A 12,149-nucleotide genomic window follows, 5' to 3' on the forward strand; every position below is an offset into this window, starting at 1 on the left:
AAGGGGTGAAGAAGGATAAACAGAAGGGAAAAAGCGTTCAGCTTTTAACTGACTTTTTGGAATTGCCATCCACCTCCCACACAAGGTTGGAGAGATACGAGGAACCAGCAGGAGGAGAATGTCCTCTCACATTGAATTTATTGACACAGACAATGTCTAAGTTAAGACAAGAAATACGAGAGGACATAACCTCTATGTTACAACCGTTGTGTCAGCGTCTGGATGAACTACAGGATTCTCATAAACAAGTTACCCAAACAGCACAAGAAGCTTTAAAAAGAGCTCAAGAGTGTGAAGGGAGAATATCTGAAATAACATCAGATGCATGGACGAGGGAACGGGTTTTAACAATGGACTTTCGTAACCGGGAGCTGTGTTTAAAGTTTAGAGGTTTTAAATCTGATGTGGAAGTTGAAATGGACTTATATGTATTTATGGCAAATTGGCTTGCTGAAGCAACTCACCTGGAGGCCGAAGTTTCCCCACTCATTCAAAAAGCATATCGTGTTGGCAAGGTATGTAAAGACAATTTGTCTTATACCAGAGATATTTTGGTGCAGTTTAAGGACTATCGTATGAGGCAAAGAGTCTTTGAAGACCAGGGAGAGGGGAGGCTTGGACTATCAGGGGTTAAAGATTCAGGTCTTTCCGGCTCTCCCTCCTGAATTTTTAAGAATCAGAAGAGACCTCAAGGATACAACTGCCAAACTGCAGGACTTAAAATTAAATATAAATGGCTACAATCAGGCAAATTATATGTCCAAAAAGGCTCCACTTCATATATAGCATATGACGCAGCCTCGGGTGAATTATTACTCTCCAAGTTAACTCCCTCCTCCCCTGCATCGAGAGTAAACGAGAGAAAGGAATGCTCTCCTCTCGTCTTTTTAAGGACAACCCGTGCTTGTACTGAGGAAGATCATGTAAACTTGGAAGAAAGTATGGATTCTATCTAAAAAGAAACTGAAGCAACAAGAAAATGGAAAAGTTGACGAAATTTATAATTTATATCTAAAGACTTTTCTTTCGGAATTTATGGTTGGGTGGGGTCAGCTGGTGCAAACATTTGGGTAATTTCCCTCCATAGCTAATTCAGTCCAGGTGGAAGGAGGGACTATCTCTTCTAGACCTTAACCTTTGAGGTCTCCAGGGACTGAGCTATTTTGTTAGAATTTAATTTTATGGATTTTTTTTTAGAGTAGACAGAATAATGAAGTTATAGAAGAAGGAAATATTGAATGATTGTGGTATTAAATTTTAAAAATGTGTTAGGGAAGATAGTATTGTTAAGCTTAATTATTCCTTTACTAAAAAAAAGGAAAAAAATAATAAAAAATATAAATAGACATACATATATACATATTAAGAAGTGTGGAATGGTAACACATGAAGTAATCTCCAAAGAGATAGATCAACTTTAGTTTATGTTAACTCAGGTGAGATGTTATTAAGTTGTGTTGTTTTTGATTTGTTATTGTTGTACACTTTTCTGTTGGAATAGGTATGAATTATAATGAATCTATAATAAAATTTTGTTTTATAAGAAAGGTTAAAACGCTTGGGGATCTTTAGCTTGGAGAAACGTCAACTGTGGGGTGACATGATAGAATTTTACAAGATTATGCATGGGATGGAGAAAGTAGAGAAAGAAGTACGTACTTTTCTCCCGTTCTCACAATACGAGAACCGTGGGCATCAATGAAATTGCTGAGCAGTCAGGTTAGAACAGATAAAAGGAAGTACTTCTTCACCCAAAGGGTGATTAATATGTGGAATTCACTGTCACAGGTGGTGGTGGCAGCTACAAGCATAGCCAGCTTCAAGAGGGGATTGGATAAAAATATGGAGCAGAGGTCCATCAGTGGCTATTAGCCACAGTATATTACTGGAACTGTCTGGGGCAGTGATGCTCTGTATTCTTGGTGCTTGGGGGGGCAAAGTAGAAGGGCTTCTAGCCCCACTTGTGAATCTCCTGATGGCACTTGGGTGGGGGTTTTTTTGGCCACTGCGTGACACAGAGTGTTGGACTGGATGGGTCATTGGCCTGATCCAACATGGCTTCTCTTATGTTCTCATGCTAGTGTTCCACTTTGGCCACAGGACAGCCCAAGAGAGCAGCCATACAAACATCCAAACTAGTTTTACCAATTGGGAGGAGGTGGAGGAGGAGAAGGCCAAAGAAAAAAAGGATGGAGAACAATACTCATTTGAAGAATGTGAAGATTAAACGATGAAGCTGAGGCAGTTGAGAAGACTGCAACGTAGGTGTAGGAGGAAACTGAGTGGGAGGGGCGTTTTCCCCTCACTCCAGGCATGCTCAGTAGAGGCCTGCACCCCAGAGCGAGAGGAAAAGTGTTCTAAAAAAGCTTGAGACCAGCTATTGGAGTCTCCATATGTGGGACTGCACAGAGACCACAAAGAAGATCAAACTATGTTTGTTATCTGAAACTGACCAATTTTGCAACTTGCAGCAACTTCAGTTTGCCTGAAATGAAATACAGCTTCCCTTCCTATTTCCAAAAAAGCTTCTCTTATACATTAAATCTGCCTTGCCCTGGACAGCTGAACTGTCCTGTACAAGGGAATGAGGGAGGCTGAGAAACTGCTGATAGGAAGAGGCACTCCATGTGCACAGATTCTGGTGTGCTGGTGACAGAGCAGAACCATTCACAGGTTTTCAAATGCACCCAGAGCTCACAGAAGCCTAACAGAGCACACCCTTCTTGCTCTTGGCATTCTGCTTGCATGATCTGTGCTGTGGCCAAGAGGAGGGAGGGAGGGAGGGAGGGCTGCTTGGTTGTGGGAAGATGCCCCTGTTGACAAAGAGTCTGCATAAGGAGTGAAGAAGCATGCTTAGATCTTAGATCTGAGTCTGACAGCCAGTGACAGCTGCATCATGTGAGCTGGAGTCAGATGTACAGTGACTCAGCAATTTGTACATTGCTCCCATTGGCTGGCTGTTGTATAAATGTAGATAAGTGCCTTCGTTCTTGTCCCTTGAGGATTATTGGATGTATGGCGAAGCACTTTGTTAGTTTGTTCCAGTATCTGTATATAGTCACTGTTGTAGATAACTGTATCGTACACACTGCTTTGATACAAGCCAGAGTGTGTGTGTGTCTTCTTGTGGGGTCTACTGGAAGAGTCAGCAGTGAGCTCAACTCAGCCACACCGAGAGCCCCTCTCCCTTCAATGCCAGCAGCTCACTTACAAGTTATATTTGTTTTTCTTATTTCACAGGTCAATGAAGCCATGGAATACAGTTACAGAGAAGTGACATTCACATTTCTCCCAGTGATACAAAAATTTCCTAAGAAAATGAAGAAAGCATCAACCAAACACTGTTATTGACTATCATCAACCTCCCTCACTGAAGTCAGCAGCATCTCAGTCCAAAACAGCATTCGCAAGCCTCTTGCCCACAAGCATCCTATGTATAAAAAAGCTGTTTCGTCTTGGCAGATCCAAGCTCCCTCATCGATTGGGACTAGTTGGGACTGTGGTGCATCAACCTTTGGCCCATCAAACCATCAATCAGCTGCTCTTGCATCACATTGACTGATTGCTCTCCCCCACCCACTGCTGGCCCCAGGACAGACAGAGATTGGCCATCTGGGGAAACTGCTAGGCAATTAACCTGGCTTCTCTCAGTAAAAAGCAACCAAGCTTGGTTCTCTCAATAACAGGCAGTGGGGTCCTATTTTGGCCTTTGAGAAAGAACTCATTGGTTGACTCCGCTCCTCTCTCCCACCCAAGTGGCTATTGCTAGTTAGCCAAGCTGCTTCTCTCAGTCAAAGACAACCAACCTTGATTCTGGCAGTTTATGGCTCTCCCCCATTGGCTAAGCTGCCTGTCGCTCTGCTTCGCAGAGGAGAGAAAGAAAGTGTTCTCTTGACTGGCTGAGGGAGGAAGGAGGAGGGAAAGAGCCAAAGAGAAAGACTTCTCATGATTGGCTGAGGAAGGAAAACAGATAAGAGACAGGGGAAAAAATGGCGTCCTGTAGCAGCAGACCAGAATCAGAGAGATAGGGAGGGAAAGTGAGAAAAAGAGACAAATTGAACTCCTCTGCTTAAGACCTACAATATTATCAGAAAGAGAGTGTTGGTCTGAAAGGTATCACCAAAGGCCTCTGAGGGAGAACTCACTGGGGCCAGTCCTAACTATGGCTGCCATTTCCAGGTTGGTGGGGAATTCCTGGAGATCCTGTGGTGGAGTCTGAGGAGGGCATAGGAGTTAGGGCTTCAGAGCAGGGTCTGCCAGACCCAGGTTCTTGCCATGGAAGTTGACTGGGTGATTTCGGACCAGTCACAGACTTCCAGCCTAACCTCCTCACAGGGTTGTTGTTCAGAGCAAATGGGGGGAGAGGAGAATGAAGTAAGCTGTTTGGTCCCCACCACTGTGGAGAAAGACTGTCCTTTTCCTATGTAGAGGCTGCAGGAAGGAAGGAGGTGAAGGAAAGCTGAAGTCAGCGGGGTAGATTAAAAGAAGGAGATGGGGATGTCAACTCCAGGTTAGGAAATTCCTGGAGATTTAAGGGGTAGAATCTGGAGAGGGTGGGGTTTGAGGAAGGTTGTGACCTCAGACAGGTACAGTGCCATACACTGCACTCTCAAAACCAGCCATTTCCTCCTGGGGAACCACTGTTGCCAATCTCCAGGTGAGGGCTTGAGATCACTCAGAATTACAACTGCTCTCCGGATGGCAGAGATCAGATCCCCTTAAGATTGGGGGGGGGGGGGAGGAATGAATGCCTTCACTTGGGTGGGTGGAAAGACAATAAGGGAGGGCACTTGTTCAGAGCCTCTTTCCAGAGTCCATTTTCTCCCGAGCTTCCACTTCTCTGATGGGGCTGGTTGTTACACATGACACAATCCACAAGACTTCTGCCATCTGTGCTGGAGGAGGGAGAAGAAAGCTATGAAAGGCAAGGAGGTCAGCTATTCACCTTCCTTCAGACAGGTCTATTTTCACAGAGCATTTGATTAGCACTTCCCCAAAGTGTCAGGAGGCCAGCCATGCTGAAAAAACAAAATACTTCTGGCTGCCTCTTAAGAAAAATGTGAAGACTGCTGGACTGGACACCCAGATCAAAGTGGAGTCAAAAATCCTGATCCTCTAGCACAAAGAGATCAATTCAGATTACTTACCTTGATACTGTTCTTAAATAAGAACCCTGGAGTTGAGAAGCCTTTCTTTTTATCTAGTGGTTCACTGAATATGACGATCTGCTCAAATAGGAAGACTCGCCTCTCTTTGCATCGCGGCAAGAGTCCTGTATCTTGGTCCGTAACCATGAATGTATCTTGCAGCAGCAGCTTACCCTGGGCAACAATTTTACCCTGAAAATAGAAGCCAAAACAAATTAAGTGAAATCTCTCGGCTTTGGGCACCACAGTTGAAGAAGGATATAGACAAGCTGGAACATGTCCAGAGGATGGCAACAAAGATGGTGAGGGGTCTGGAGACTGTCCTGTATTGTGACGTTTCTGCATGGTGTAGGGGATTGAACTAGATGACCCTGGAGGTACCTTACAAAAACAGGTTTCCTACATGTAACTGATGATCTTCGAGTGGTCATCTGTGCAGTCACACCGATGGGAGAAGGCGCCTGCGCCGATCACGATCGGTAAACTTCAAAGCTGCGGATTTCCGCGCCCCGCCCCAGTGCGCATGCCCGGGAGCCCCACCACGCATGCCCACTGGGACGGGAGCGGACATCCCGCCAGTTCCTTCTGACCGCTGCGTCAGCCCACTGACGGACCGGCCGCAGAGGGGAAGGAGGGCGGGTAGTGTGACTGCACAGATGACCACTCGAAGATCATCAGTTACAGGTAGGAAACCTGTTTATCTTCTTCGTGGTCTCTGTGCATCACACCGATGGGAGATTAGCAAGCTACAGCATACCTGGAGGAGGGTGCCACGGTACGTCAGCAGGAAACGGATTGCAGGACTGCCCGGCCCACTAAGGACTCCCTACGCCGGCTCAAGTCCAGGGCATAATGCGACACGAAGGTGTGCGGCGACGCCCACGTAGCAGCCTTGCAGATGTCCTGAAGAGGTATGCCCTTCATGAATGCCGCCGAGGTGGCCATCGCCCTGGTGGAATGGGCCCGCACCGGCCCCGGGAGCGGCGTCTTGCGGAGCAGGTAACACAGCCTGATTGTCTCAACAATCCATTTGGATAATCGCTGGGACGATATCCTCTGACCCTTCGTCGCAGCCGCGTAGGACACAAACAAACGAGGGTCCTTCCGAGAGTCCTTCGTACGGTGCACGTAGAAGGATAACGCTCTCTTCACGTCAAGAGCGTGCAACCAACGCTCAGCCTCCGAAGCCGGATTGGGGTAATACGCTGGCAACGAGATGTCAGCATTGAGATGAAAGGATGACAGGACCTTCGGAAGGAAAGTAATGTCCGGACGGAGCACCACCCCCTCAGGAGTGAAGGTTAAATAGGGGGTATCACATCGGAGGGCCGCCAGTTCACCTACACGTCTGGCCGAGGTCACTGCAACCAGGAAGGCCGCCTTCCAGGCCAGAAGGTGTGGAGCACAGGTAGCCATTGGTTCAAATGGTTTTCCAGTCAAAGCCTTAAGAACCAAGACCAGGTCCCAAGCTGGCGAGGGCACCCGCACTGCTGGATAAAGCCGGGCAAGGCCCTTCAGGAACCTCTTAGTGTCCGGGTGGGCAAAAACAGAGTGTCCATCCACCCGCGGATGTCCTGCCGAGATGGCAGCCAGGTAGACACGTACTGACGATACTGCCAAGTCCGTATCCAGCAACGAGAGTAGGAAGTCAAAGATGAGAGGTAGGCCCGCCTCACACGGGTGGGCCCCTGCTGCTTCCGCAAACTGCGCGAACCTGCCCCACTTGTAGGAGTATGACTTACGCGTGGAAAGCTTCCTGCTGTTCAATAGAACGAATCGCGCTCTCTCTGATAACTGTCGCCGCTCAAACGCCATGCTGTGAGCCTCAGGTGCGGGACATCGTGGTGGAGTACCCGGCCTTGATGTGACAGTAGGAGATTCTGCACCTGCGGGAAGTGGTGAAACTCTCCCCTGGCCAGTTCCAGAAGAAGCGGAAACCACTGTTGGCGTGGCCACCACGGTGTTACGAGGATACCCACCGGCTGGTCCTGCAGAATCTTCTGCAGCACCCTCGTTATGAGTGGAACGGGGGGAAACAGGTACACCTTGTGCCAGCGCCACGGGATGAGGAGGCCGTCTCCCATAGACATGGGGTCTACCCCCCCTCTGCTGCAGAACAGCCTCCACTTCTTGTTGCCCCTCGTCGCAAAGGCGTCGAGGTCTGGTGTGCCCCAATGCTGGAAGACCGGTGCCAGATAGTCCCAGTTCAGCTCCCACTCGTGGAGGAGCGCCCCTCCTCGGCTGAGGAAGTCCGCTCGAACGTTCTGCTCTCCCGGGAGGTGAGTGGCCACCAGGGACATCCCCAGGGACCCGCACATCTCCCAGATGCTCATTGCCAGTCTGCACAAACTGCGGGACACCGTGCCCCCTTGCCGGTTCAGGTAGGCCATGGCGGTGGTGTTGTCGGTCATAATGGCCACCGACCTGCCCCGAACCAGGGTCTGAAAAGAGTGCAAAGCGTGAAACACTGCCATCAGCTCCAAGAAGTTGATGTGCTGACCTCGGAGCCGGTTGGGCCATGGGGCTCCCACGCACAGTCCCGAAGCGTGGCCCCCCCCACCCCCACAGGGACGCGTCCGTCGTCACTGTGATAGAGGGCGGGGGCCTCTGGAAGGGAACCCCTTCCACTAGGTTGCATTCTGTCCCCCACCAAGTCAGGGAGTCCAAAACCTCTGGAGGGACTGTCAGCAGTCGAGACAACGGGTCGCTGTTGCAGTTGAAGACCTGAAGAAACCAGAGTTGTAACGGGCGCATGCGAAGCTTCGCCGTACCCAGGACCCCGGTCGTAGCTGCCATTAGTCCCAGAAGCCGTTGAATCTGACGAGCTCGCACCGTGGGGTTCTGGCGGAGGATGGAAACCGTCCTGATGATGACCTGTGCGTGGTCTAGAGGAAGGAAGGCCCTGCAGGCCACCGAGTCCAGGACTGCACCGATAAATTGCACCCGTTGGGAGGGCTGTAGATGAGACTTGCTCCAATTGATTTGGAGGCCCAGGTCTGCTAGGAGGGCAAGAGTGACGTCGATGTGTCGCAGCAGTGAGCCCCGTGAAGTCGCCACTATCAACCAGTCGTCGATATACGGGAACACCGTCACCCCTTGCAGACGCAGGTGGGCAGCGACGACCACCATGGTCTTGGTGAAAACCCGCGGGGCAGTGCAGAGGCCAAAGGGAAGGGCCCGATATTGGAAATGGGAGTCCCCAATGGCAAAGCGTAGGAACTGTCGATGGGAAGGATGGATGGATACATGAAAATACGCATCCTTCAGGTCTAGGGTGGCCATCCAAGTGTCCGGTCTGAGGAGGGGAAGAATACACTTCAGGGAGGTCATACGAAACTTGTCGCAGCGGACGAAGACATTCAGCGCACGGAGATCCATGATAGGCCGGAGGCCCCCATCCCGCTTTGGGACCGTAAAGTAGCGGGAGTAGAAGCCTTGGCCCCGCTGATTTACTGGTACGACCTCGATGGCCCTCTTTTGAAGCAGAGATTGCACCTCCTCTCGGAGGGTCGGAGAGGGCGACGTGTAAACGAACTTGGGTGTCGTAGGGGGTTGGAGGAATTCCATTCTGTATCCCCGCCGGATGATGGCCAGGACCCAGAGGTCCGATGTAATGCGGCCCCAGGCCGAAAGGAAGGGGGAAAGGCGAATCGAGTCCACAGCCGTGGGTGGGCAAACTGCCCGGGAGAAGTCAAAGGCCCTGCTTTTGCTGCTTAGAACCCTTCTGCCTGCCCTGCTGGGTAGCAGGTGGAGAGTACTTGGGCTTAGCAGAATACTGCTGACGCTGGAATGGAGCTGCCGGCTTCGAGCGCCAGGAGCGCTCTGGGGACTTTGCGTAGGGTTTTCTCTGCCATGACTTAGTCCACTGGCGCTTTGTCGTAGGGCGGGACGTTGACGCCCCCAGGTTTCTTGACGTCTTCATACTCTTATCCAGCTCCTGAAGGACAGAGTCTGTATTAGAGCTGAAAAGGCCCGAACCATCGAAGGGGAGGTCCTCAATGTAAGCTTGGGTGTCCGGCTGGAGGGCAGTAGATCTAAGCCACGAATGACGCTGCAGCGATACTGCTGTAGTCAACACCTTCGAGCAGGTGTCTCCAGAGTGCTTGGAGGCATTCAGCTGCTGTTTAGCCAGCAACATCCCCTCTCTCTGCAACTTCCTGAGGGCGGACCTACTTTGTTTCGGCAAAGTGAGCAAAATGTCAGTGACCTTGTCCCATAACGCATACTGGTACCTGCCCATGCATGCGGAGTAGTTGGCTATCTTCATACCCAGAGAGCCTGCTGAGTAAAGCCTGCGACCAATAGAATCCAGCTTCCTGCCCTCCTTGTCCGGGGGCGTGGAGTGTGTCTTCTTAGCCTTCGAAGACGCTGACACAACCACCGAGTTGGGCTTCGGGTGGTTGTATAAAAAATCTGCCGTGTTCTCCTGAATTCGATACATGTGATCGAGACGGCGGGAAGACACCGGTGTCGAGGCGGGTTTGTCCCATGAGGACTTCGCCGTCTGGAGCATCACATTCGTAAGAGGAAGCGCCACCGCCATCGAGGTATCGCGCTGGACGATGTCGAACACGGTGTCCGTGATCTCCGGTAGTGGCTGCTCCGTCGGTAACGATAGCACCAGTGCCATCCGCTTAATCAGGTCCCCGTAGGACTTCAAGTCCTCCGATGGGGAGATGGGTTTTTCCTCCGACGTTTTCCCCGAGGGGGAGGGTTCTGCCGGGGAAGAGTCCTCCGGATCCTCTGGAGAAGAGTCCCGCACTGACCTGGTAGAGTCCCCTGGGGAGTGCGAGGGGTCCGATAGGTTGCGAGGTGGTGGTGACTCGGGGTCGACCGGGGCTTTCGGTTCGACCACCGGGGTCTTTACCGGTTCCCGACGAGGTTCGGGGTCGGGGGGCTTCGAGATCGATGCCGATGCGGAGTGCTTCGGAGTACGATAGGACGTCCGGGATCGATACGACGACTCCGATCGTTGATCCCAGTCAGTCTGTCGTGGCTGGAGCCACGGGAAAGGCGGTTGCATTGGATATGCGCCATATAAGTACTGCCATTGACGTTGGTCCCACGGGACTTGGGTCGCTGGGCGATGCGGAGAGCGGACACCCTCGATGTGGCGCGGTGAGTGGGCCTCTGATCGATGATCTCGGGAAGGATCCCATCGGTCCCGAGGGCTTCGGGAACGGGGGGTCCCCAGTCGAGGAAGAGGGCCCCTGTCGACACCGGAGCGTTGGGCCGGTTCGATTTCAGAGTCCGAATCCGAGATAATCAGCTGAGTCGACATGGACGCCAAAGGGGTTTGCCGACGAGGCGACGCAAACAGCTTCAGAGGAGGGACGGTCCGCGCCGAGTCCGAAGGGCCCTCCGACTCCGGTGAGATTGGCGGAGTTGGTTTACGAGGCTTAGGCTTCTCAGCCTTTTTGGCCTTCTTGCTATGCTCCCCGCGATCCTCCTTGTGCCGCTTAACAGGCACTGAGGAATCCGACTTTTCCGCCGAGCCCGAACGTCTTTGTGGGCGGTCGGCATCGGAGGGGGTCTGCTCGGTATCGACCTGCTTCGGCGCCGATACCTGTTCGGTGGCGGTTTTCTGGCCGTCAGCCATTTTGCTGGGGGAAAGCGCCCTTTCCATTAGCGCCGCCGCCAGCCACACCGCCCGATTTTTCCGAGTCTGTTTAGAAAATTTGGAGCAATGCACACACGAGTCCGGTTTGTGGCGCTCCCCAAGGCACAACAGACACAACGAATGTCCGTCAGGCGGTGCGATCTTGCTCCCACAGTCGGCGCACCGTCTGAAGAAACCCCACCGCCTTTCCATGCGAGGGAAAGAGACGGCGGGAAAGGGATTGCGGGAAGGTGGACGGGGAGGCCGCCCGAGGGCGGAAAAAACTCACCCGACTTTCCCGCGCAGCAAATTCTACTTTAACTATCGCTAGACTAACTGAAAACTAACTACCAGCTACCTAACTAAAGAAATAGAACAAGTTCACCGACCGTAGCCAAAGATCGACTGATCAGCGCGGCGGTCAGAAGAGAACTGGCGGGATGTCCGCTCCCGTCCCAGTGGGCATGCGTGGTGGGGCTCCCGGGCATGCGCACTGGGGCGGGGCGCGGAAATCCGCAGCTTTGAAGTTTACCGATCGTGATCGGCGCAGGCGCCTTCTCCCATCGGTGTGATGCACAGAGACCACGAAGAAGATCTCTATGATTCTATGAAATTATCTAGCCAAAGCAAGCAGTAAATGTGTTCATCTCACTTAAAAAACAAACCAACACACTTTGTGTTGTCCTTTGGTTAAGGCACACCTAAGCAGCAAAGGATCAAGGCAATTGGATTCTACAGAGCATCATGCAGTTTCCCCACAGAGGGAATGTGGATATGGGATTCTGTCTTCGAGACTACTGGGAAATGCCTCCAATTGTCATACTCAAATATGCATGTGGGTGAAAGAAGAGGTCCCACTCGTGGAACTCATCTGAGCCACCGTGATTCAACAATCATGTTGGTCAGACCTAAATAATAATTATAATAAAAAGTTTTTATTTATACCCCGCCCTCCCCGCCGAGGCAGGCTCAGGGTGGCTTACAGAGCATGATAATAATAATAATAATAATAATAATATTTTATTTTTATATCCCGCCCTCCCCGCCAGGCGGGCTCAGGGCGGCTAACAGTATCATGATATGACAATAACAGATAAAATCAATCAACAATATAAATACAAATATAAATTAATTTTAAAAATAAGCTAAAACAATACAGTGGTGCTACAGTCTCTATTTATCCAGGCAGCATAATATTCATTCTGGTTACGTCTTAAAGGCTTCTAAGAAGAGGGCAGTTTTGCAGGGCCCACGGAACTGGTTGAGGTCCCGTAGGGCCCGCACCTCCTCCGGCAGCTGATTCTACCATTGGGGCGCTTTTATAGAGAAGGCCAGCTCCCTAGTTGTTTGAAGTTTGGCCTCCTTAGGCCCAGGGATTTCCAAAAGATGTACTGGCCTCTAAC

At 51.0% G+C, this 12,149-nt stretch overlaps 1 protein-coding gene across 3 annotated transcripts in view; it reads right to left on the reverse strand.

Moving 5' to 3' along the window:
• The window catches only part of TRIO (trio Rho guanine nucleotide exchange factor), a 287,901-nt gene that overhangs the window by 33,678 nt on the left and 242,074 nt on the right, over nt 1-12,149 (reverse strand). For all 3 annotated transcript variants that reach the window (XM_060244315.1, XM_060244316.1, XM_060244317.1), the window contains exon 46: nt 5,148-5,339. In XM_060244315.1, coding sequence (XP_060100298.1) covers nt 5,148-5,339 — 192 coding nt within the window. The remainder of the gene's footprint in view (nt 1-5,147; nt 5,340-12,149) is intronic.

Source organism: Heteronotia binoei, chromosome 7 (genome assembly GCF_032191835.1).
Source record: "Heteronotia binoei isolate CCM8104 ecotype False Entrance Well chromosome 7, APGP_CSIRO_Hbin_v1, whole genome shotgun sequence".
Lineage (NCBI taxonomy): Eukaryota > Metazoa > Chordata > Lepidosauria > Squamata > Gekkonidae > Heteronotia > Heteronotia binoei.